Source organism: Stegostoma tigrinum, chromosome 18, assembly GCF_030684315.1.
Source record: "Stegostoma tigrinum isolate sSteTig4 chromosome 18, sSteTig4.hap1, whole genome shotgun sequence".
NCBI lineage: Eukaryota > Metazoa > Chordata > Chondrichthyes > Orectolobiformes > Stegostomatidae > Stegostoma > Stegostoma tigrinum.
In genome coordinates, this window is record NC_081371.1 from 19,919,143 (window position 1) to 19,943,467 (window position 24,325).

Here is a 24,325-nt window from a genome sequence, read left to right on the forward strand (position 1 = left end):
GTAAAACTGTTTGAGACCCAAGAGTTGGAGGGGAAGGCAAATCTGAAAATGGTTTCAAGATTAAATTACAAAATTCATCACCTTGGACAAGAGCTAAGCAAGACCTAGGTCACAGCTATGCTAAAATCATTATTCAACATTGTGCTTACCTTAAACTACACAAGGTTAAAAGGGGACTATATTGATGAAAAAGGCTTTTAAAAAACATTTCCTCTGATTTATTTATGAACATGAATGATGCAAACATTTCAGGCTATTCTCTAACAAAGAAAAAGTTGCCTGAACAGAATGAGAAAACTTATTTAGATCTACTATGTAACATCTCTCACATAAAATGTGAAAGGGCAATGATTCTTCCAAACATTGTTTTTCTTATGCTTTCCATTTCATATGTTTTTTCCAATTCTTGTCGAAGGGACTTCACCCTAGTCAAATGTGTCATCAATAAGAGCCACTCTACTGCACATGGGTAAGTGCTTTAGCTGTGACATGCACCCTATCAGTCCTGCAGGTTCATGTTCCAATTACTAATCCATTTGGGAAACTGAAGTATGAACTAAATATCACCACTATGGAGAAATATTTAAAGATAGAGTACTTCACAAAAAAAATTTTGGCAAAAGATTTGTTCTTTGCAAACCAGGATAATCTGCTGGTCAGCTCTGCAACATCTGAGTCAGATGTTTGTGGGTTTGCAGTTTAATATTCCAATGCAGTACTGAGGGAGCAGGCTATCGGCTGGGGTTGGGGGGTGGGGGGGAGGGAGGAGCTGTCTTTAGATGAACTCATGTCCTTTGGCCACTTTCAGCAATATCTCATGGCACCATTCAAAAAAGATCAGGACAGCTCACCCCTGTGTCCTTGGCAACATTCATCCCTCAGTAAATTTCAACATGAACAGGTTATCTTCTTGTCGCAGTCCTGTTTGTGGCATTTTACAATGCACATTACAAAATTAATTACACCGCAAAAAAAAACCTTTATTATCCTTAGAGGACTTCGAAACGTCCACAAATCTTGAAAGGTGCTATATAAGTGCAAGGTTTTTCTTTCTATGTTGATACAATGTGCAAGTATAGTATGGCTAATTCAATGGTTAATTAAGCAATGGTTGAACCCAGCATCTGATAAGCACAAACTTTCCTACAGAAGTATGGGAGCCCCTTAAAAATTATTTCGGTATATTCCCTAATAATTTTGACCCTTCAACACATCCCAACATGTCCATATGACCATTCTTTTATAGACTACTCATCCCTTTCTGCTTCTGCCTTGCACTACCTTAGATCCACCCACGGCCACATTGTGGTTTGACTGCAGAAATGTTCTAATCAGTTTTTCTTCATCCTCTAAAATTGAACACTGCAACAAGACATTAATCATAAGTTTAGCATTAATGACAGCCAGGTCAAGCAACAATGACACTTAAGCATGTCTTCAATCTCAACTTGTGGTTCTGAGCTATAACTCAGAATAGAATTGGAACTACTAGACAAGTTCTATTGCATTTGTAAAGTTTTAGAATAATAGCCTTTGCCAGCTTTGTATGTATCCCACTTACCAACACATGTTCTGGAAACGCTGTTGAAGTAATATCCAATCTTGCAATCACAGCGAAAACTGCCAGGAAAATTGATGCAGGAATGCCCTTCACCACAAGGATTTTGTAAACCTACACATTCATCAATGTCTGCAAGATAAGCAAAAACGCTTGAAATCATACAAGATCAATTAAGAGTTACCATATGTGAGGTATTTTTGACAGGTAGCTTTAGTAGCAAAAATGTGCACTTTTTGTCTGTTGTCTTTCATGCCCCCTGCAGAGTTTTGCAATGTTGGGAACAGGGTAAAGTGTTCAGCAACTAGTTCAATGACTTCTCATGGTCACCACCACTACCCCACCTCCAGCAGCCTACCATACCCTCCAATGCGGTCCTGCACTCTTACCACACACCTTGAGTTTCCACCCCATCAACTGCTCTCATCCTACCTCAGCAAATACCACTGATACCACGCTCCCCAGATGTGACCTCCCTCCTCCTTTAGTTATCCTCCTGATTCCACAACAGGTCCCTGGATTCCTCTGGAAAAATTACCAGAAGGACCTCCTTGGGCCCATTTCAATGAGCAGCCCCTAGTCAAGAATATGACCCCAAACTGCTGTGATGGTATCTCTCTAACTGATAGTACACAATTCTCCTGGGTGCATGTGCTAGCTGTACAGGACTGACCATTGAATAGCCCCTGAACTGTACTGGAATAGATGCACTGACTGTGAATCTTGCAAGTTGATGATGGCCATCTGAAGCTCTTGAACTGTGCCCATGACTGAAAGTACCAGGACCCCTGAAAAACAGCTCTGCCCTGCCTTCACTGGAATGAGAACTCAGCCCTGTCAGTTTCTAACATGGTGATTTGATTGAATACACATGCAGCGTGCTTGTCGTGTGGTAAGTTGGCACATGCTTTTAAGTGTGATAGTAGTGACTGCCTTTGGCTCCAGCTGACTTGCCAACATGCTGTGCTGTGTGCATACAGATAGATGCTAAGTAAGCACATTTGAAGTGAGCAAGCCAACAATCCCTGAGATGCAGCCTGGTCAAATCCTTGAACTGGATGCCTGCTGTTATTTGCAAAGTATCCTTGCAGAAGTGTGCCCTGCAATGCAAGTCTATACTTCCTAAATGGCCTGCAAGTTTATTGGAGAGGTACCAAGATGGTTATGATGGGTTGGCAGATGCCAGTATTACTGGTGAGGGGTATGTGCAGCTGTTGATTTTTGTGATCATGCTATGAGATGCAGTTTGATTGAATATAATGTGGAGGCCATTTGAAGCAAGTGGCCAGCTGTATATGCAAGGCACCTGCTCGCATTTCCAGGTCAGGTCTTCTCTGAATATTTATAAAGTGAGTTAGTCTGTCAACAAAGTGTTTAACAAGAATAACCCCTCTTGCTGGAAAAAATGCTGTTGCCAAGTGAGAAACATGAAATGCCTTTTGTCAAAAGTATCAAAGGTGAAGTGAGACGGTCCTTACATTAAGGTTGGCCTCACTGGACTTCTTGCCCAATTCTGTCACACATCTCGCCATAGCCCACATCACTCAGACCCTTGTGGGTTTCCACTTACTGTGTCCTTAACACAAAGGAATCAAGGTAGATCATAATCACTGTTCCCTTTTCATAGGGAGAACCAGGATCACTGTAATTTTTGCATGAGGGTGCCAGAATCACCAATGCCTTTACACAGGCAGTGAGGTAGTGCTAATTCTTTATGCAAAACTATTGGAGAACATTAGGAAGTCTTGCTTTAAATTCTGTTGGCAGAATCTTGAGGCACCCCCCAACCCCGTGGCTTCATATACCAGTCATGATGGTTATGTGTGAGGGTCTCAGCAACTCCATCCTAGTAGTGGGTGTGGAATCTTGTATGCACCAGAGCAAAGGAATATAAGAATTAGAATCAGGAATAGGTCTTTCAGCTCTTTGAGTCTGCTCTGCTATTCAATAAGAACATGGCTAATCTGATAGTCACCCCAGTTACACTTGCTTGTCCATCTACCATAACCCTTGATTCTCTTGTCAATCAAAAACCTACTAGCTTAAATATATTGAACAACTTAACCTCCAGTGTTCTCTGGGGAAGGGGATTCCACAGCCTAATTACAGTCTGAGAGAAAATCTCAGAGAAAATCCTAGGGCAGGCCAAACAGAGACAAGCACGGGAATTTCGAGAGGCCTAGTTCTCCACCAAGAAGGCTATCAATAAACACATAGAATTAGGCCCTAGATAATAAAGTGTGAAGCTGGATGAACACAGCAGGCCAAGCAGCATCAGAGGAGCACAAAAGCTGACGTTTTGGGCCTAGACCCTTCATCAGAGGAATGTGCTCCTGAGATGTTGCTGGGCCTGCTGTGTTCATCCAGCTTCACACTTTATTATCTTGAATTCTCCAGCATCTGCAGTTCCCATTATCTCTGATAGAATTAGACCCTATATATGCACTACTGTGAAGGAAAACTGGAAAACAGGTACTCGATTCCAACGGACCCCAGAGTTTAAATAACAGGCGGGAAGATACAACAGCGCTTCATCGGAGGCTGCACTGATGAAGTTACCCAGCAGGGTAATGAAACGTCTGTGTAACAACAAACCAGCTCAGCCAGTGAACTAACCACCGAAAATGTTTCTGTTTGTCTCAGCCTTAAACAGGACACCACTAATCAGTCAACTGTATAAGTTACTCCATAAGGAGAAACTTGCTGTCAGCATCGAATCTCGCCAACTTTACTCAGAATCTTATGTATTTCTGAAAGATTATTCCTGAACTCCAATGTGTATAGACATGACCTTTCCTCATAAGATAACTCCTTCACCCCACGAACCAAAGCAGTGAACTTCCTCTGAACTGCTTCTAATGCAATTGTATCATTTTTTGAAATAAAGATACCAAAACTGCATTGTACTTCAGATGCTGTCTAACTGAGGCCCTGTACGACTGCAGCAACTCTTGCCAACTTTGGTGATTGATATGATGGGCATTGTTCCTAAGACTTTGAAGAGGACCAAATGTTAGGTTTCATTCCTTCAAATTCCTAAACTGCAATGCTCAAAAGTCTATCTGCCATTATAAGAGTGGGTAGTGCTTAAGACAATCTACAGTATTAACCTTTACGGACCCATTTATAACACAAGTTACTTGGCTAAACAGCTATAAGTTCTGAATGGATTGCAACAGATGTGCCCAAGCATATAAAGACTCTTGAAATACCACGAATTTGCAAACAAAGGATGGATGTGTGACAATCCTAGTTTCAGACTAAGAACTCAAAAGATCTCAGCATAACTGATTTCTTTGCTTTGTGGAACCCTTGATTCCTCAATATGACCATATAACCAGTTGAAATTTTGACACTGTGAAGGAAGTGAGGCCAAGAACAGCCAATGTCCAAGAACTTTCAAGGGATAATATACATTTTTAGACATTTAAAGAAAAGCAGGAAAAGGAGAATTACCTTAAACAACTAGTGATCTACTGTGAAATAATTGGGCACATGTTCAGAACCAGAAGCCAGAGGGTTTCTCTTGCACCTAAAATGTGCAGTTGTGTGAAATGTAACTGCTAAAAAACACCACCTATTCAAATACAGAAGCTCTTTGTAGCTGCTGCATCTGCTTCAAGCATTAACCTCTTCATTTCAGCAACAAGGAATTCAAGCAAAGAACGGTGATGGTATTCCATTAGAGACTATGGTTTTGTTTCTTATACAAGCATTCTTTTGTCTTATCATATTTCTTTTAATCTTGGTAACTGTCATGCTTTTGTTAATAATTTTGTCTCTATCCTTTTGAAACAGTTAGTAATTACTTTTAATAAAAATAACATCTAACCTTATTTAATCAAAGGCTCGTCTGGATGTCTGCTTTAACTTGAATCAGTATAATTTAACAGGGAGCACATCAGCTTTATTTATCTGCAATTCACTGACCACATAATGGACATACCTAGTAGTCATGGTAAGTTCCTTCAACATAAACAGTTCCATAGCATTTTACAGGTGGAAATAGACTGGAAGTGGATGTGGATTCAGTTGTGTAAAAACAACTAAAAAGGTTAAGATTGGCATCAAATTGAAAATTAAGTCAAATAATTCAGCAAAAAATAATGGTAATATCCTATATATTGGGGAAAACTTGCAAAGATGGTGAAAAGAAAATGAGGGCAAAAATTGAAACATAGAAGAAACTACAACAATATATAAGAATACGTAACAAAAGCTGATATAAGTTTGTTCATCTTGAGATAGTGCAGAAAAGATTTACAAGGATATTGCTGGAAATGGAGGGTTTGAGCTATTGGGAAAGGCTGAATAGGCTGGGGCTTTTTTCCCTGGCGCGTCAGAGGCTGAAAGGTGACCATATAGAGGTATTTAAAATCATGAGTGTCATGGATAAAGTGAATAGCCAAGTCTTTTTCCCAGGGTGGAGGAGTACAAAACTAGACAGCATAAGTTTAAGGTGAGAGGGAAAGTTTTAAAAAAGACATGAGGAGTAACTTTTTCACACAGAGAGGGGTGCGTTTATGGAACGAGCTGCCAGAGGAAGAGGTGGAGGCAGGGATAATTGCAACATTCAAAGGCATCTGGATGGGTATATGAATAGGAAGGCTTGGGAGGTATATGGACCAACTGTTGGAAAATGATACTAGGTCAGATTGGGACACTGGTCAGTGCAGAAAGGTTGGATTGAAGAGTCTGTTTCCGTGCTGTATAACTCCATATAAATAGTAACTGAAAAGTGAAAGTGAATATAGATCTCTAAGGGAATGAAACTGACGACATAATAATGGAAACCAAGGAAATGCCAGCCTTTGGCAAGTGTTTTGTTATGTTAAAAGAAACATAAAACATCCCAGCGATAATATGATGAATCCCTATTTTGTTCTAACAATTTGTGCCGATGGAGCCAGCAATCTGGGGAACATTGTAGCATCCAGAGGACAGATGATTGCAAGGGAATTGTTACATTTGAATTCCATGACTACTTACTATATTTGACTGTTATGAAATATTAGTTGCATTCAGTACTGCCGAAGAACAAGGGCAGGGCTCATTGCAAGTTTTTCAGTCAGTCACTCAAAATAGTTCTGGGACCACTGAAAAACAGTTGAAGGGAACCATATGGTTAGTTAGCTATGGGCAGAGATAGAACCAAACTGAATGCAGAAAGGAACTCTTAAATTGTGCTGCGGAAAAAAGAAATGAACCACATTGAGTGTATATAGTTAGGGACTCATTGAGAAGCCAAGAACAGGTGGATGATTTTGTGCTCTTTGAGGTTATGAACAGGTTCTCAGAGTTAGTAAGTTGTAAGCTCAGAGTCAGAACTGTGCAAAAGTCCCGGGAGCTACAGGGCCTCAGAAAGAGCCACATGCCATGAATAGTTCAGTGCAGCAGAATATGGAGGTTGAAAACAAAAGCGATATTTGCTTTGTGCAACTGTGCAAGATGAAACTCAGGAAACAAACTTGGCATGGTACTAGATTGAAGAAGCTAGTCATTTGAAAAGGTAGAGTTATGCCTGTCAGTAAGTGCTGGATTATGGTTTTCAAAAATCCAAAGGAGCATAATCCCAGGAAAGGAAGGTAAACCACTAGAATATGCAGTCATTGAGATAGTCCATGATTGATTGGCTTTTGAGGGTATTTCAAGGCCAGGTCAAAAGTGAAGAATCATTATCTGTCGTAAAGTTTTATTGAGACTTGACCCACAGTTTCACTGGCATCTGCAGGAAATTGCAGAGAAATCTGTACTATTCGTCTTGATAGCATTTGATGCGTTCTGGTGTGTGTTTGACAACTGTTGTCTGTTATACATACCTTGTGTTAAGTATGAGATATTAGAATATACATCATATCTTACTTCAGTCTAAATTGTCAATAATGTTTTCAGAAATATATTTTATTTGTAATAAATTTGTTATTCCTTGTTGGCAATAGAAACCTATCTGACTTGATCCTAACACCAAACTGAATACAGTTTTTAATTGGTAACAGCACCATCTTGGTGAAATTTAAAATTGCAGTGGAGAGATCAGTGGAGGAGTGGGACTCTAAACAAATTGGTGTGCCTGTCCAATCTTGGTTGCATGTTATCGGGTATTTCTGTTTTATCTAGTTCAAACAAATTGAGAGCTGTTGGTGCCAATACAAACCACTTATGAGCAGTTCATATTTCCAACTGATTTCAATCAATTTGGAATTGAGGGATAATTTTGATCTCCTCAATTAATGAGGAATAAACTCACATTGGAAGCAATTCAGAGAAGGTTCATGAGGGCTGATTCCTGGAACAAAGGAACTGTCTTGTGATAAGATTGAGCAGGTTCAGCTCATTAGAGCTTATAAGAATGAGGATTGATCTTACTCAAATGTTTATGATTCCAAGGAGACTTGACAGGATAGATTATGTTTCCCTTTATATGGGAATTTTGATTTGGGAACACAGTTTCAAAATAAGGGGTCTCCCATCTAAATGGGGTTGAAAAAGAATTCCTGTCTTTTATGTCTTGTAGGGTTATTTGTCTTTGGAACTTTCGTCCACTGGCAGCAATGGAGACTGGGTCACCTGGAGATATTTGAAGGCTACATTAGATGGATTTGTGATCTACAAGATAGTCAAGGGTTATAAGAGGGGGCAAGCAGGAAAGTGAACTTGAGACTACAATGGGATCAGCCCTAATTTTATCGAATAGCAAAGCAGATTTGATATGACAGAATTGCTGGGTACAAAGTAGTTGGAAGTGCTGCTAGCATTGCTAAGATGAAATCACAGAGTATATCCAGATACAGAGTTAGAGGATTAGAGAGGGAAAGCCATGTGGTGACCACTTTTGTAGTGTGAAACATAAAATCACTCCAATCTTAAATTTCCCTTTTACTTACTTCAGCCCCTGTTCCATTGCCATAGTTTCAAGGAGTTGCTTGAAGTAATATTCTGAAAACTAACCTTTATGTATTACTGTTTATTATATACCTCTATGTTTCTATTCAAAGATAAAAATAAATCCAAGTTTCTCTAGTCTCCCCTCACTCTTTAGTGTTCTTGACAGTAGGGATCTGCTTCACACTTATAAATGAGATGTTTTTATTAATACATCAGTGAATGTTGAAGTTAGAGAATGTGCAACTCACCCGCACAGTGTGATCCATCCGCAGACATGCGATAACCTCGACCACAGTTAACAACATTGCGCTTACAGCTATACGAGCCAATGCTGTTGATACAGGTGTAGCCAGCCTGGCAAGGCTGAATTGTGTTGGTACACTCATTGATGTCTGGAAAATGTAAATAAATCAGTTTAACAATGTAGTCAGCAGTATCCATATTCATTCACATTCACCTTGGGAACAGGTAGAAGATGGGGTGTAATTTTGACAGAATCCTCTTTAATTAAAATACAAACAAAACTGATGATTATTTCACCTTCAGATTTACTGTCCAGAAAATAAACATAATTTCTAGTTAGCAAACTCGAGTTATCCACAGCAAAAAGAAGCAAATTTGGGAAAGAAGAAAGCTGACAAACAAATCTCCTCTAACCTCACGCTGATGTGATCCACATTTATTTTTAAAAGAGCATATTAGTATTTTTTAAAAATCATAGGTCTCTTACAGTGATCAGTGATATTCAAAGCCATGTCAGAAGTAGAAATAATTAAGTATTGTCTGACAGCCATTATACATGGTTATAAACTGGCCAAATTTGAGGATTGAGTATTTTGGAAGATGGGAATAGAGGAATTGATGGGAGGGTAGCTCTGTTTTTAACGATCAAAGTAGTACACTCATGAGAGATTAATTTGGTTCAGAGGATCAAGATGTAGAATTAGTTTGGGTGGAGAAAACAAACAGCAAATAAGTCTCTTGTGGAAATAAGTTATAGGCCACCTAACTGACCTACAATATTAAAACAGCGCATGCACGAAGGAATGGAATTATAAGAAAAAGTACTGCAATAATTGTGGGTGATTTTAATGTTCATATTGATTGGATAAATCAATTTGACAAAGGTAGAATGGGAGATAAATTCATACAGTAGAATTTCAGCAAATTCTTACAGCCAAAGAGGGAGCAGGCTATTTCAGACGTGCTAATGTTGAATGAGCCAAGAATAAGTAATGACCACATAGTAGAGAAGCCTACCAGCAACAATCAATACCACACCTCGACCCTATCCCTGTAACCCTCAATTTCCTATGGCTAGTTCACCTACCCTGCACATCCCTGGACACTACAGGAAATTTAGCATGGCTAAATCCACCTAACGAGCATATCTTTAGACTGTGGGAGGAAACTGGAGAACCCAAAGGAAACCCAGGCAGACACAGGGAGAATTACAAACTCCACACAGACAGCCACCTGAGGCTGGAATCAAACCTGAGCCCCTGGCACTTGAGACAGAAGTGCCAACCACTGAGCCACCCCAAGGTCAGAAGATTGGACAAATGTTAGAAACCAGCAAAGAACTATGAAAAGTAATGAGGGAAAAATTACAGCATGACAGAAAGTGAGCCAGGAAAATAGAAACAAACATTCAGTGTCACTGTATCCTCTGGTTACCAACCACTGGTGTCTTGTGGTTGGACCAGTTCATTGCCACCAATCCACCTTTCCATGCTGAGCCTAGACTTTACAAATATCGGTGGTCTGGAGATTACACAATTCTTCCAGAACATATTTCATTCTGACTTGGATGTTTGGTTGGTTTTCGGCTTGAGAACTGTCACCCTCAATCCTGGTTCTTGGTAACACATCTCTTTGCTGGAGAACCTTTTATTTCATGGATGTCCTTCATGGAAGAGGCCATTCTTGCTGAATTCAGTTACACCTCATTCCAGCTTCTCCCTCTCAAACTGCAGGGTGAATTCTATCATGTTATGATTACTGACTCCCTGGGTGGGTCCTTCAGCTTAGGTTTCCTTAATCACTGCCTCATTACACATCACCAAAACCAGATTGCTTATTCCCTAGTGGGCTGTACCACAAATTGCTCCAAAAAGCCATTTCATAGACATTTCACAAATTCCTTTTCTTGAGATCCACTACCAAGCTGATTTTTCCTGTACACATCCATATTGAAGTCCACCATGATTACCGTAATAATGCCTTTCTTAGCATGCCTTTTCTATCTCCTGATTTATTTTCTTCCCCCCATCCTGATGACTGGATTTTGATCCAGTGACAGTAAAGGAGTAGCGATGTATTTCCAAGTCAGCATGGTGAGTGGCTTGGAGGGGAATTTGCAGATGGTGGTGATCCTATGTACCTGCTCCCTTGTCCTTCTAGATGGAAGTGGTTGTGGGTTTGGAAGGTGCTGTGTAAGGACATTTGGTGAATTTCTGCAGAGCATCTTGTAGATGTGATATGCGCTATTGGGTGTTGGTGGTGGAGGGAGTAGATACTTACCGGTGTAATGCCATTCAAGCAGGCTGCTTTGTCCTAGATGGTGTCAAGTTCCTCAAATATTGTTAAAGCTTCATCAATTCAGGCAAGTAGAGAGAATTCCATCACATTTCTGACTTGTGCCTTATAGATTGTACATAGGTTTTGGGAGTCAGGAAATGACTTACACACCGCAGTATTCCTCGCCTTTGGCCTGCTTTTATGTAACAAGCCCAGATGAGCTTCTGGTCAATGGTGATCCACCCATGATGTTGATTCTGGGGGGATTCAGCAATCATTGTCACTTGTCAACCCAGCCAAGATATTGTCCAGATCTTGTTGCATTTGAACATGGACAGCTTCAGTATCTGAGGATTCGCAAATGACGTTGAACATTGTGCAATCAACAGTGAACATCCCCACTTGTGACCTTATGATGGAGGGAAGGTCATTGACGAAGCAGCTGAAGAAGGTCAGCCTCAGACATTACTCTGAGGAACTCCTGTGGATATGTCCTGGAACTAAGACAATTGATCTTAAGTAACCACAACCATCTTCCTTGGTACCAGTTATGATTCAACAAAGAATTTCCCTCTGATTTCCATTGACTCCAGATTTGAGCTCCTTGATACCACACTCAGTCAAATGCAGCCTTCATGTCAAGGGCTGACACCTTATCTCTGAAATCTGCCTGTTTTATCCATGTTTGAACCAAAGCTGTAATGAGGCCAGGAGCTGAGTGACCCTGGCAGAACCCAAATCGGGTGTCACTGAGCAGGTCATTTCTAAGCGGGTGAGGCAATGGTCTGGTGATATTGTCGCTAGACTTTTAATCCAGAAACTCAGTCAATGTTCTGGGGACCTGGATTTGAATACTACTATGACAGACAGTAGAATTTGCATTCAACAAAAAAAAACAAACAAGTATTAGGTATCTACTGATGACCATGAAACCATTGCTGATTGTTGGAAAAACCTATCTGGTTCACTACTGGCCTTCAGTGAAGATAATCTGCCATACTCATCTGGTCTGGCCTATGTGTGACTCCGGACCCACAGCAATGAAATTGACTCTCAACTGCCCTCTGAAAAATAGCATAGCAAGCCATTCAGTTGAAGGCAAGAGAGGAACAGACAATAAAAGCTGGCTAGCCAGTGATGCCCATGTCCCACAAGTGAATAAAAAATAGTGCTGCTTAATAGCACTATTGATAACACCTCCCATCACTTTACTGATGATGAAGTGTTGATCGGCTGGTTTGAATTTGTCCTGCACTTTGTCTACAGAACAATTGTCCCCATTGGATAAATTCCAGTATTATAACTGTTCTGGAAGAGCTTGGCTAGGGGAGCATAAAATTCTGGAGCACATGCCTTCAGTACTATGGCCAGAATGTTATCAGGGTCCATAGCCTCTGTAGCATCCAGTGCCTCTAACCATTTCTTGATATCATGTGGAGTGAATCGACTTGGCTGAAGACTGATATCTGTGATGCTGGACACCAGTGGAGGAGACCAAGATGGATCATCTACTTGGCACCTCTGGCTGAAGATTGCAGCAAATGCTTCAGCCTTATCTTTGCTGTGTTAGTCTCCACCATCATTGATGATGGGGATATTTGTAGAGCTTGCTCCTCCAGTGAGTTGTTTAAGTTTTCACCATCGTCCATGACTAAATGTGGCAGCACTGCAGAGCTAAGATCTGATCCTTTAGCTGTGGGATCACTATCTGTCTATCACTTGCTGCTTATGCTGTTTGGCAAGCAGAATAGTCCTCTTGGTAGCTTCACCAGGTGGATACCTCATTTTAGGTTTGCCAGGTGCTGCTCCTGGCATACCTCCTGCAGTCTTCAGTGAATCTGATGAAATCTTTAGCGCAAAGGGCTGTCAAGATTGGGTCATTAAGTATATTCAAGGCTGAGGTGGGAATAGCGCTAGCAGTACGTTGTGCCACAAACGCTTTGAAGCTGAAGAGTGAGGAGAAAAGTCTATCAATGCAACTAAATGCATCAATCCAATAAATGTTGGGCAGTTTCACTCAAATTTGTAAAACTCTTGCTTCCATTCATTTATTCATTGACATCTCCTTTCCCATGGTATTTTCACATAACACCACTAGTTTTAATAATTAATATGGTGTAATCTGCTTACTGCTGTGCCTGAAATTAAGGCTGCAAGCAAAGTGTTCAAATCATTGCTGCTGAAATGCAGGCAACCAACCATTTTCACTTCTCGGCATCAAATGTAATATGAGGGTCTTGTATCCAACTGTGCGCTACCTTTGCTTGCTAGTGCTGCAGGGGATTGAGGAGATTCATAAATTATAACTGATAGATTGTTCCAGCAGGAAAATCTCCATGAAAAGCTAATGCCTCCTTTCTGACAGTTCTCCAGGCAATTCTGACATCTGCAGTGGCTGATGCTTATTGTCAGAAAGTGTAGCTTGGCAAAGGATGTATGTACCCATCTGACTTTCAACACATTTCTCTGTTGCTGAAATGTGTGGCATCTGTTTGGCTACTGGCACTGAATTAATGATTTGAATCAACACTGGCTCAGATGTTGTCTGATAGATTAGCAGTGAGTCCTTTGAGTATGCGGCACACTTCCCTTCTGTTGTTGACTCAGCAGTGGTCCTGAATTGTTCTATAACTAGTGCACATGGCGAGATTTTAAAAGCATTTTGCTCAGTTTGTTACATTCGTTTAGTGAATAAACGGTTGCCCTCCCCCACATCAATCATTCCTTTCAAGGGAGTAGACAATGTGCCAACTTTGGCCACCAGCTGTCCATTATAAGTCATACAGCATCACAAACATATTAATCATCCATTCTGGATGAACGTAGATCAGTACAGCTGGTTATTCAGCAGGACCCTGTCACCAGCCCCTTGGCAAATTATTCTGCATCCTGTCCTGCAGCGCCATCTTCTGCTTCAAAATAACATCACATGGAATGTGTTTGTTAGCTGCACATCTTGGCAGGGACTTAATTTCCTATACGGTCATAGTGCATATTACAGTAAACTTTTTATTGACTGGTATCTATGGGGCCAGGAGTGTGCCGGTTGATCAAATATTCTGGATGATCAAGAGGTCCATCTAATCAATGTAAAAACACACACTAAGTAATAGAAACATAATGCAAAGGGTATACGCATCACTGTTATACTTACAGCATAAATCACTTAAATAATAGTACAACTTTTTCTGAGGTAAAAAATCTTACCAGCAGACAGCCTTCTCACTCACACCTTCAACTGACTACTCAGACATCGCAGAGATAGCGACAACATAGCAAACTTCCAGTATTTGAGCGAGATAATTTTTGCCAGTGTCTCACAGTTCATAAGGTTCTGGTTAAAACAAAGTTTGCTACACTTGTATAACAAAGTGTGGAGTTGGATGAACACAGCAGGCCAAGCAGCATCTCAGGATCACAAAAGCTGACGTTTCGGGCCTAAGCCCTTCATCAGAGAGGATGAAGGGTCTAGGCCCGAAACGTCAGCTTTTGTGCTCCTGAGCTGCTGCTTGGCCTGCTGTGTTCATCCAACTCCACACTTTGTTATCTTGGATTCTCCAGCATCTGCAGTTCCCATTATCTTTGCTACACTTGTATATGTGATTTCTATTCTAGTATCTTCTGCTCTGTGCAGGTTTTTGGACAGGGTCTGTATGATTGTGGTGTTGTGTGATGTGTTTGCTGTGTAACTAACATTTTTCTTTCCAATAAGTTGATTCTTTCAACATAATTTTCAGGATTTTCCTTGGCACTTTAGACAAGAAAAGAAATTAGTGATTTTCCCTATTTATCACTATCCGTATATATGAATTCAGGTTGCTTTAAAATTTCAACTCATTATCCTTATTTTTATGGGTAAAAATACAAAAGGATTTGTGATGTTGGCATCACTGGCAAGGGCAGCATTTGTTGTCAATCTTAAATTGCTCTGGAAAAGGTGAAGGTGAGTCAGCATTCATGAACTACTGATGCCCAATGTATGTAGCCTCAGTGCTGTTAGGGAGTATCAGCTGTCCTAACATCAGTGAAGGAATGACAATATAAATTCAAATCAGGATGATGAGTGACTTGGAGGGGAACATGCAGATGGTGTTGTTTTCCATGCATTTCTTGACTTTGTCATTCTAGCTGGTAAAGGTTGTGGCTCTGGAAGCTGTTAACAGTGGGACTCTGCTAAGTTGCTACAGTGAATCTTGTCAATAATACACATTGCTGCCACTGGTGATGAAGGGAGTTAATATTTTAATTTGGTGATCAGCAAACAAGCTGTCTCATGGATGTGTTGAGCTGTTGAAGCTTCATGCATTTAGATGTTGTAATGCTGTCCTGAAACACACCTTGTACACAGTTGACAGCTTTGGGAAAGTTACTTATTACAGAATTCCAGATCCCTAACCTGCCTTAGTAACCACAGTGTTTAGCTAGCATTCTAGTTGATGGTAACTCCCAAGGTGATGTTGGAGTGAATATTAAATATGGTTAATTCCATTAAAAATCAAAAGGAAATAGTTAATTCTGTGTCATTAGAGATTGTCATAGACTGGCACTTATGTGGTGTGTATATTACTTGCCACGTACCAGCCCAAGCCTGGATGTTTTTCAGGTCTTGCAGCATATGGATACAGATGTTTCATTAACTGGGGAGCATTGAATGGAACTAAGTACTGGGCAGCCATCAACATGAATGCCCATTTCTGACTTCATGATAGACACACATTCATTGATGAAGCAGATGAAGATGGTTGGGCTGAGGACACTGCCCTAAGGAACTCCTGCAGAGATGTCCCAGGAGTGAAATGATTCACCTCAAATAACTACAACTATCTTTCCCTTTGCCAGATATGACTCTGACCATTGAGGAGTTTTCCTTGTGATTCTCGTTGACTTCAGTTTGTTGGACCAAGGTTGTAGCAAGTTTGAGAGCTGACTGATTGTGGTGGAACTCAAAATGAACATCTGTGAACAGTTGTTGTGTAACAACTTGATGGCACTGTCAACAATATCTTGTATAACTAAAGTTAATGATTGAGAGTGGACTGATGAGACGATGATTGACCAGATTTGATCTGTTCTGCCTTTTGTGTGCAGGATGTATCTGAACAATCTTTCACATTTTCAGAAGGATACCAGTGTTATATCTGCAGTTAACATTTTGACTAGGAAGGCAGCTGGTTCTGGAGCACAGGATGTTGTATATGGATCTGGAAAGGTTAATACTTGATTGAGGTCATTATTCAATTGAATTGAACAATTTATTGTCACTTCCATTTTACAGTGAATAATACTATAAGACAGTGAAAAGCTCCAACTGTTGCCACAATTGAGTGCCATTATGAATTGTTTAAGAATAAAATGATAAGAGTTAAAGAGAGTCTATCTTCATTCCTCCGCCTCTGCCACAGCCCCCGAGCCTTGAGCCAACCACATCTGTGCCTCCTCCACCACCTGTGCCAGACCCACCATTCTTTAGGCGCCATCTCTTGGCTACTGGGCCCACCCTTGCCAATGCTGCCAGCGATGCTGGAACCCATGCCCCACAACCAGGAGTCTCCAGCTCCTCTGCTGCTGCCACCTTGCTGATAACTAGGTGTATTCAATCCGTGCCTACTGCAACCAGGAGCTGCTGCTACCATCTGATTGATAACCGCGACTCCCTGCTCTGGGCCTGCCCTGACCGCAGTCAGGAGTCTCTGGCTCCACTGCCACCTCGATGATGCTACAAGTTCCCATTCTGGGCCTACTGCATCTAAGAGTCCTAGGCTCGTCTGTGAGGCCAGGCTGCTGCAGCATCTCTGAGAATCCTTCTCCAGCCACCCTCCTCTAAGATGTTGCCTTGCCAAAGCCACAACCTTGAAAGGTTTGCTGCATTTGCCACTTCCGATCATTGGAGGAGCTTTGCTGCCCCTGCCACTGGTCCCAAATGCTGGGAGGATGTTCTCACTGCCACTGTGACCACCTCAAATTACCAAGAGGATCGTGTCCATCGACACTGCCTCCGAATGCCAGGACGCTGCTATCATTCTGCACACGGCCTGCTTTTGCTGCCGTGCCAATGCGGCCAATTAACCTGCTGCAAGAGGCTTTAGAGAAAAGAACAATGAACAAAAATTGGAGGAAAAAAAGAAAAAGAACAGAAGGGAAAAGGAAGTTAAAAAAGGAAACAAAGCAGACAGGAGTGATGAGCCCACACGTAGCCCTGCTACTCTGCTGCCATCTCGTATCACATAGCATCATTCAGCACCATCCACTGTGGGAGCTACACTTAAGGCAAGATTTTCCTAACAGTCTTTGAAGTAATATACAACCTACAACCTTTAAATTTTGCAGGAATGCAGGAAAACACATCTTGTTTAATCTAATTTACTTTTAGACTGGAATGTGTCTGTCCTCACACATGCTTAAGAACCAACATGCTTAGAAGATATGAATGGCGGCATGACAAGTCTGCAGTACTGCAGCCAGGAAATTGTGAAGGCGTATAGCTTTTGTTGTATCCACTGCCTTCAGCTGTTTTGTATGAACACTTGGAGGGCATTATAGGGACGTTCAAGACTGATCATCCACTTGAGACTCTCATATGAAGATAGATGCAAAATCTTCAGCTTTGTCATTCACACTCACTTGCTCGGCTCCACCATCATTCATAACAGGGACATTTGTGGAATCTCATTCTCCTGTTTATTGATCCACCATAGTTCGTTATGGATATGGTAGGACTGCAGAGCTTTGATTTGATCAACTGCTTGTGGAATTATTCGGTTATGTCTATAGCACACTAACTTTTCTGCCTAGTCTGCATGAATGCCCATGTTGAAGCTTCATCAGATTGGCACCTCATTTTAGGTTTACCTTGTGCAGCTCACTTCCTTCCTTTCTTATTGAACCAGGGTTGATCTGCCACTTTGATGTTAATAGTAGACTGAAGGCAATTGAGAATACAGCTTGTGGCCCAATACCATCTGCCACAGCTGATGACTCATAGCACCTCTTAGATGACCAGTTTTGAGCAGCTAGATCTGTTCTGAATCTATCCATTGTAGCATTGTCATAATGTCATCTGACAGAATGAAGGATATCTTTACTGTGAAATTGGGACTTTCCATCATCACTGTGCAGCAATCAAGGTATCAATACTATCCTAGACTGATACATCTGGATAAATTGATTAGGATGAGTTCAAGTAATTTTTATTGTCAGTTATTTGATCCCTCACCAAGCATCACAGAGCCAGTATGAAAACTATGTTCTCAGCCCAGTCAGTAGTCCTAGCTAATGAAATCAATTTTGTGCTACAGAACCATTCTTGGCAATGAACTTTGAAATCATAAAATGAGATAGAGAGATTACAGCATGGAAACAGACTCTTTGAACCAACTCATCCATGTTGACCAGATGTCCTAAATTAATCTAATCCCATTTGCCAGCATTTGGACCATACTCTAAACCCTTCCTATTCATGTACCTGTCCAGATGTCTTTAAGTGTTCTGATTGTAAAATATCCAGACCACAAGTTTCATAGAATCCCAACAGTGTGGAAGCAGGCCATTTAGCCCTTACTGACCATCTGAAGACCATCCCACCCAAACCCACCCCATCTCTGTTACCCTACATTTCTCATGGCTTATCCACCTACCCATCACATCCCCAGGCATCATGAGCAAGTTAGTGTGGCCAATCCAATCCATCAGTCCTGCTGATGGGACTAGACATGCTGTAGAATGGTCTTGAAGGAGTCTGGGCTATTACTTATGAGACATGACTCAGCGAGTCTCACCATGTAAGGCTGTTGCAAAATTGTTCAGTTAGACAGATCTCCCAGTTTTGTTGAAAACTTCCCAAATGCTAGTGGCTTAAAGAGTCAGACACTGATTTTATCACTGCTAGTAGTTAGGTTGTCATTGGGTGGCCTATTAGTTTTGTTAGTCTGAATGTCCAGATTGTTAATCCAGCAACATTTCCACTCTGACTCCAGCATCACCAAAGAAACATAACACAGTTTCTCTAATCTAATAGGTTTTTGATAGGTTTTGTTTGCTGTTTAGTGTAAAATCATCCTGAGATTTCTTGTATATGTGCCATGATATTTGCATTCTGAAACATTATGCTCTTCTTCAGCAGATAGTATATGCAGTAACCTTCTATGGAAAAATCATTCTAATTCCTTAAATATATCAACAAATGTGAAAGTATGAGGATGTTATTGTAAATTTAGATGATCGTCCTTAATTTTCCTGATATCTTGTTGAATTTCTTTAGTTGTTGTAGATGACAATACATTTACAATTGGGTTAGATAGGGAATTCTAAACTGTTAATGCAAGGGTAATGACAAAACAGAAACATTTAAATCAAAGCTGCAGGGCATATGACATGGAAGTAATGGTTTTCCAATGACATTGTGTGTAGATTTGTATCAAATTGGAAAATGATGGACAAATGTAAAATGAAATGCAGAAGTACTGAAGTATGTGCCATGCTTTTACAAAGAGCTCTAGACATGGATACAAGAATGGATTTTTTAAAACCATTGTCATGTTGTCTGTCTATATGATCTAATAACTACGGACAATTGTAAAAAGGAAGACTTACATTTATATAGCACCATTAAAGAGTACAGAAAAACTCAAAGCACTTTTGAGTCAATGAGGTACTTGTGAAGTGTTGTTGTTGTTGTGAGATAGGAAATCCAGGAAAACCTGATATTAAATTTGGCAGCTGTTTACAGCCCAGATAGTTTCATTCTTAGCAAACTGAGTTCTTCAGTAGTGAGCATCTCAAACAGGGCAAAAGAAGAATTGATTCAGAGTTGGGCCTGGAGCTATGAAATAGCTGGGCTGTGTGTATTTCCCAGATTTCGAAAATTCTGAATCAATATTCTCCAGCTCTGAACTTGTGATTGAGGAAAAATATGTCAGGTATATTTAGCTGTGAAGCTACACAAAAGAGCACCAGGATGACTTCAGACATAAAACTTGCATGATGGAATCGCTTGAATTACAAGAAGTTCCCAGTGCATCTTTAGCCTTACCTTGGCAACCAGTTCATTGGAGTATGTGAAATATTTAATCTCACATTTAAGTGGAAAGTAGCACTCGATGTTAAGTTGAAGCCAAATATTTCAATCCTTTAAAATATCTGTTAGGTGTTGCTAATTTTGTATGCAGGTAGAGAAAAACAATTACTAAGAAGGGAGTAAAAGGAACAGCCATCTATACAGTTCAAAGCTTCCCCATGTTAGCCTCTTAGGCTTGGAATTGCATTGGAATGTGACAACATATCGAAGGTTTAACTGGCCAATAAAGTCATATTTCAGACACAGATACCCAAAGTATACTTGAACATGTTCTTCTCATTGACTCTGTACTATTGATCTTGCTCTCAAATCTAGAAGCTCATTGGGATTTCTGAAGGAACCACTTGCCCTAATCCATTGCAGGTAGTTATGTCGTAGTTGAAAGCAACAGAACTGAAAGAAAACTAACAGCAAATATAAGCCCAGAAGCAAAATAAAAATCAACTTTGTGAAACAACAGCTATTGATGTTTTGACACATTTAGCAAAAACAAAAACAATTACTAATGAAACGTTTGAAAATTTCAACTAATTTTATAATCTGCAATTACTTTTTTGAAACATACTTCTGCAGGTGAGTTGAACCTTTGTGTGCCAAAGTTAAACAGAGATACAGGGAGAAGAAAGATGAGAAGAATGGGAAATCTATTATGGGAGTAAGTTTAGTGTACTTCACAATTTAGCCAAAGTTATCATTAAGTTTTGTCCTCACCAGAAAGTGTAGTGTGGATTTGACAGACTCCCAACCAGGTCACACTCCAGCCTCATAATTACCGAATCCCCAGAAAATAACTTTTAAAAAATCTATATTTTAGTACACATAAAATAGCTGCACAGAGGCCAGTATCCCATCACCAAGTCACCCTTTTATTGACAAATGCACAGTACATGGGCTCTGACTAGCCAGGTCAGAACTAGTCCCTAAAATGAGGAGACGCTTTGAATCTCCTGTTTATATCTGTCTGCCAAGGCTCCCTGATTGGACAATTACATCCAATGAGGTTAACAACCCCAATCAAGGATCTAATAGTCAATGGATCTACCTGGCTTTTGATCCAATTGTTACAACGCAAATCCAATATTGCATCCTGAATTGAGCAAATCCTGATCAGAAATCCCAGAGCTGGCATTCTAATGAAGACAATACCACTGGATCTATAAGCAGAAATGTTATGAAATCACACTCCTGCAAGTAGTCTCACCAGCTAGGATTACATATTGAGCATTTGGGAGAATAGTGAGAAAATTTAGAGACTATTAAATAAACAGAAGTTCACACAAAGCATGCATGACTTCCCAATGAGCATGGTGGCACTTTACAGCATGGTTTTGTAAAGCCTCTTTGATTGCATTGCATTGAGTCTATGATTACCTACTTTTTACCACTAATTAGCAAAGTACTCATCTTTATGGGAAAAACATTTCACAATCTCAAAGTTCCGTTCAGGGAGAAACTATTTGTTGATAAATCACTCCAAAATTGTACAATACCAAAGGTATCTGCGTTTGTTTCTTACCAATACAGTTGCCCAGAGCATCCTGCAGAAATCCAGTTCCACATTGCATTTTTGGCCGGCAGCGGAATGATCCTTGTGTGTTCTGACAGATAAAGTTGGATCCACAGTTATGTGTTCCAATCTGACATTCATTGATATCTATCAGATTCCAAATACAAATCAAAATTATTCACCTGCTAAAACAAAAAGTGCAATAAAGAAGCCAAAGAGTTGATAGAATCAATCAAGCAAACTGCTACATGATGGAAGACCATGGACGGAAAAGACTTTCAATGTAACTGCCCGAACCATCCAACAGCAGGGCAGTTCAGAGGAATACCATGTAATCCGAAATAACAAATAATAATAATAATAATGTAGCACGCTGTTTTCATGTTGAAATGGTGGAGCAGGCTTCAAGGGTTAAATTGCCTACTTTTTCCCCTATTTTGTATGTTCATATGCCTAGACTGAATGAGCATTTTACCTATTGGCCCATCTGACTAGACGACAGATGGGTGTGGATGTTAAAAATATCAGAATTTTGTTGCTTCAGATAGGAATACAAACATGATATTGCAGATACATTCTAAAACCAAAGTTACTGACATTTAGCACTGGAATCACAGTATCAGAAATAGGCCATTCATCAAAGCTTTAGACTTCTGACATTCACTTAGATCATAGGTGAACTGCAGTTCAATCATTTTTGTCTTCTTTGGATTCACATCCCTTGATATTCTTGTCGAACAAAAATCTGTTGACCTCATTCTTTAAAACTACAGACTTTTGAAAAAAAAGTTACAAATTGTTGCTTTCCTATTCATTGGAAGTTATTTCCAAATTTCAATCTTGAATGGTTCTAATTTTAAGACTTTCTCCTTGTTCTGCATTCCACTACCAGAAAAAAAGCTATTTTCCCTTTATTGACCCTCCCAAATCTATCGATCATTGTATATATGTCAATTAATCACTTCCATGAAATACAGTTCAAGTTTCTACAATGTACTCTTATAATTTAACCTTATTAGTCCTGGCATCTTTGTGATGAACCTACCTTCCGCCGTCCCCGAAATCTACATGGGTGAATTTTTGTCTTTTTGGTGTGGTGCAAACAGTAGCAAGAATGATGGGAAATAAGGTGTAAACAAAAAAAGAAATCAGAGTTTTCTTGTTTTTAAGCTTTAACTAGTGACTTCAGAATCTCATTTCTAAGTGGCAACGGCCTTACTTCCACACGTTTGCATTTCATTCATACACCTTGGTTTAGTCCTTTGTCATTTCCGAATCTCTCCCTTCCTGAGGTACAAGATGGTACAAATTCCCAAAATTAAAGTCAGAGTGAATACCTGGTGGCTGCAGTTCACTGAATGCTTATCTCAGTCAGCATGTAATTGTCACTTCATCAAGACGTCTTAATATGTTCCCTAGACTCCAGCCTCCTGAAAACTCAACTAAATTTAGACTGGAGATAATATCAGCGTCAGTCAAGGGGTTGGTCCACTTACACAATGGGGCTTGGCTATTATCAATAATGCCTTTGTTCTTGCCAGAGTCCAAGGATTTATATCCTTACCAGCCAGTGATTATGTCAATTTGCCATGCATAACAAGTCCAGCCAATCTAGGGATTAAAATTAATTAAATTAATCAGGGAGATGTGAAGATATCAGTCTGAGGTCTGGGCTGTGCTCAGTCCAAGCTGTCTTGTCAAGTCAGTGCGGGGGGCTTGCTCTATCATGATCTTCTTGACTGCTGCTTCTGAAGGATATGGCATCACAGGCAGGGAGGGGGAAATTGGATTGACTGGGCACTTCTGGAGTGTCCTGGGAAGAAGATTCTGGGTGTCCTGTGTGTAGCTTCTCTTTCTTGTGAGTGGCTGTTGCTAATTGTCTATCTATGAGAGGAAGGGACTCCTGGAATGAGGTCAATGTCCCTCTCCTCTCTTGCTTAGTTATTGATGCTGAGCACCAGTAATTGTGAGGGTTGTTGTCCACATGCCTAGGTTAGATGTACGTACAGTGGCAGAATCAAGTGTGTGGTGGTTCTGTGGTTGTCAGAAAGCAGAGAAGGTGGTGGTCCTTATCCTTCGTGAGTGCAGAAGTTTATTGACCTTGTTCCAACACTGGTATGTAGTCAGCTTAAGACAGGACACTGCAGTGATTCAAGCCACTATCTGACTAGGTTAGGTCTGTCTGGTAGCACAGTCTCTTTCTGCAGGAAGAAAGGACAGCCTTGCTCTCCACCACTTGATATCTCAACACAAATCTCACTCGACAATGCACTTTAATTGAATATTCTGTCCCGTGTTTTTCGTAATTTTTGATGCCTATTACTAATCAACAAACAGGGTGTTGGGAACAGTGATAGTTCAAGCTGGCCCAGCTTCCTGGACAGTAACAGTCTCCTGGCATCACCACAGTCTGATGATGTGTAATGAAAGCTCACACTTTAATTTGGAGTTTTAATTTAATACCCACCCCCTTCCCCCCATCCCATGAGCATTCTAGTGGTGGAGAGAGCATTTAATTAGGCGGGCAGAGGATGCTTGAGGATTTCACAATCTTGGCTATGCCCTGATTGAGTGGCAGATAGGCACTTGGATGACCTTTTCACTCCACCATCATTGCATCATCAAGGATTGCTTGCCTTCTCCAAAAAAATTCCTCATTGAAAGACACTCAATGTCTAATCAAGAATCCTGGCGTTGAAGAAGTAGGACTCACTGAAAAGTCATCGCCGGCAAAAACAACCAGAAAAAATAAAATGGTTGTCTAGATGGCTGTGTTGTTAAA

At 40.4% G+C, this 24,325-nt stretch overlaps 1 protein-coding gene across 4 annotated transcripts in view; it reads right to left on the reverse strand.

The window, feature by feature from the left end:
• The window catches only part of fbln1 (fibulin 1), a 182,305-nt gene that overhangs the window by 73,757 nt on the left and 84,223 nt on the right, over nt 1–24,325 (reverse strand). For all 4 annotated transcript variants that reach the window (XM_048548646.2, XM_048548645.1, XM_048548648.1 and 1 more), the window contains exons 9-11: nt 21,553–21,690; nt 8,692–8,835; nt 1,562–1,690 (exon numbers count right to left, since the gene is read on the reverse strand). In XM_048548646.2, coding sequence (XP_048404603.1) covers nt 1,562–1,690; nt 8,692–8,835; nt 21,553–21,690 — 411 coding nt within the window. The remainder of the gene's footprint in view (nt 1–1,561; nt 1,691–8,691; nt 8,836–21,552; nt 21,691–24,325) is intronic.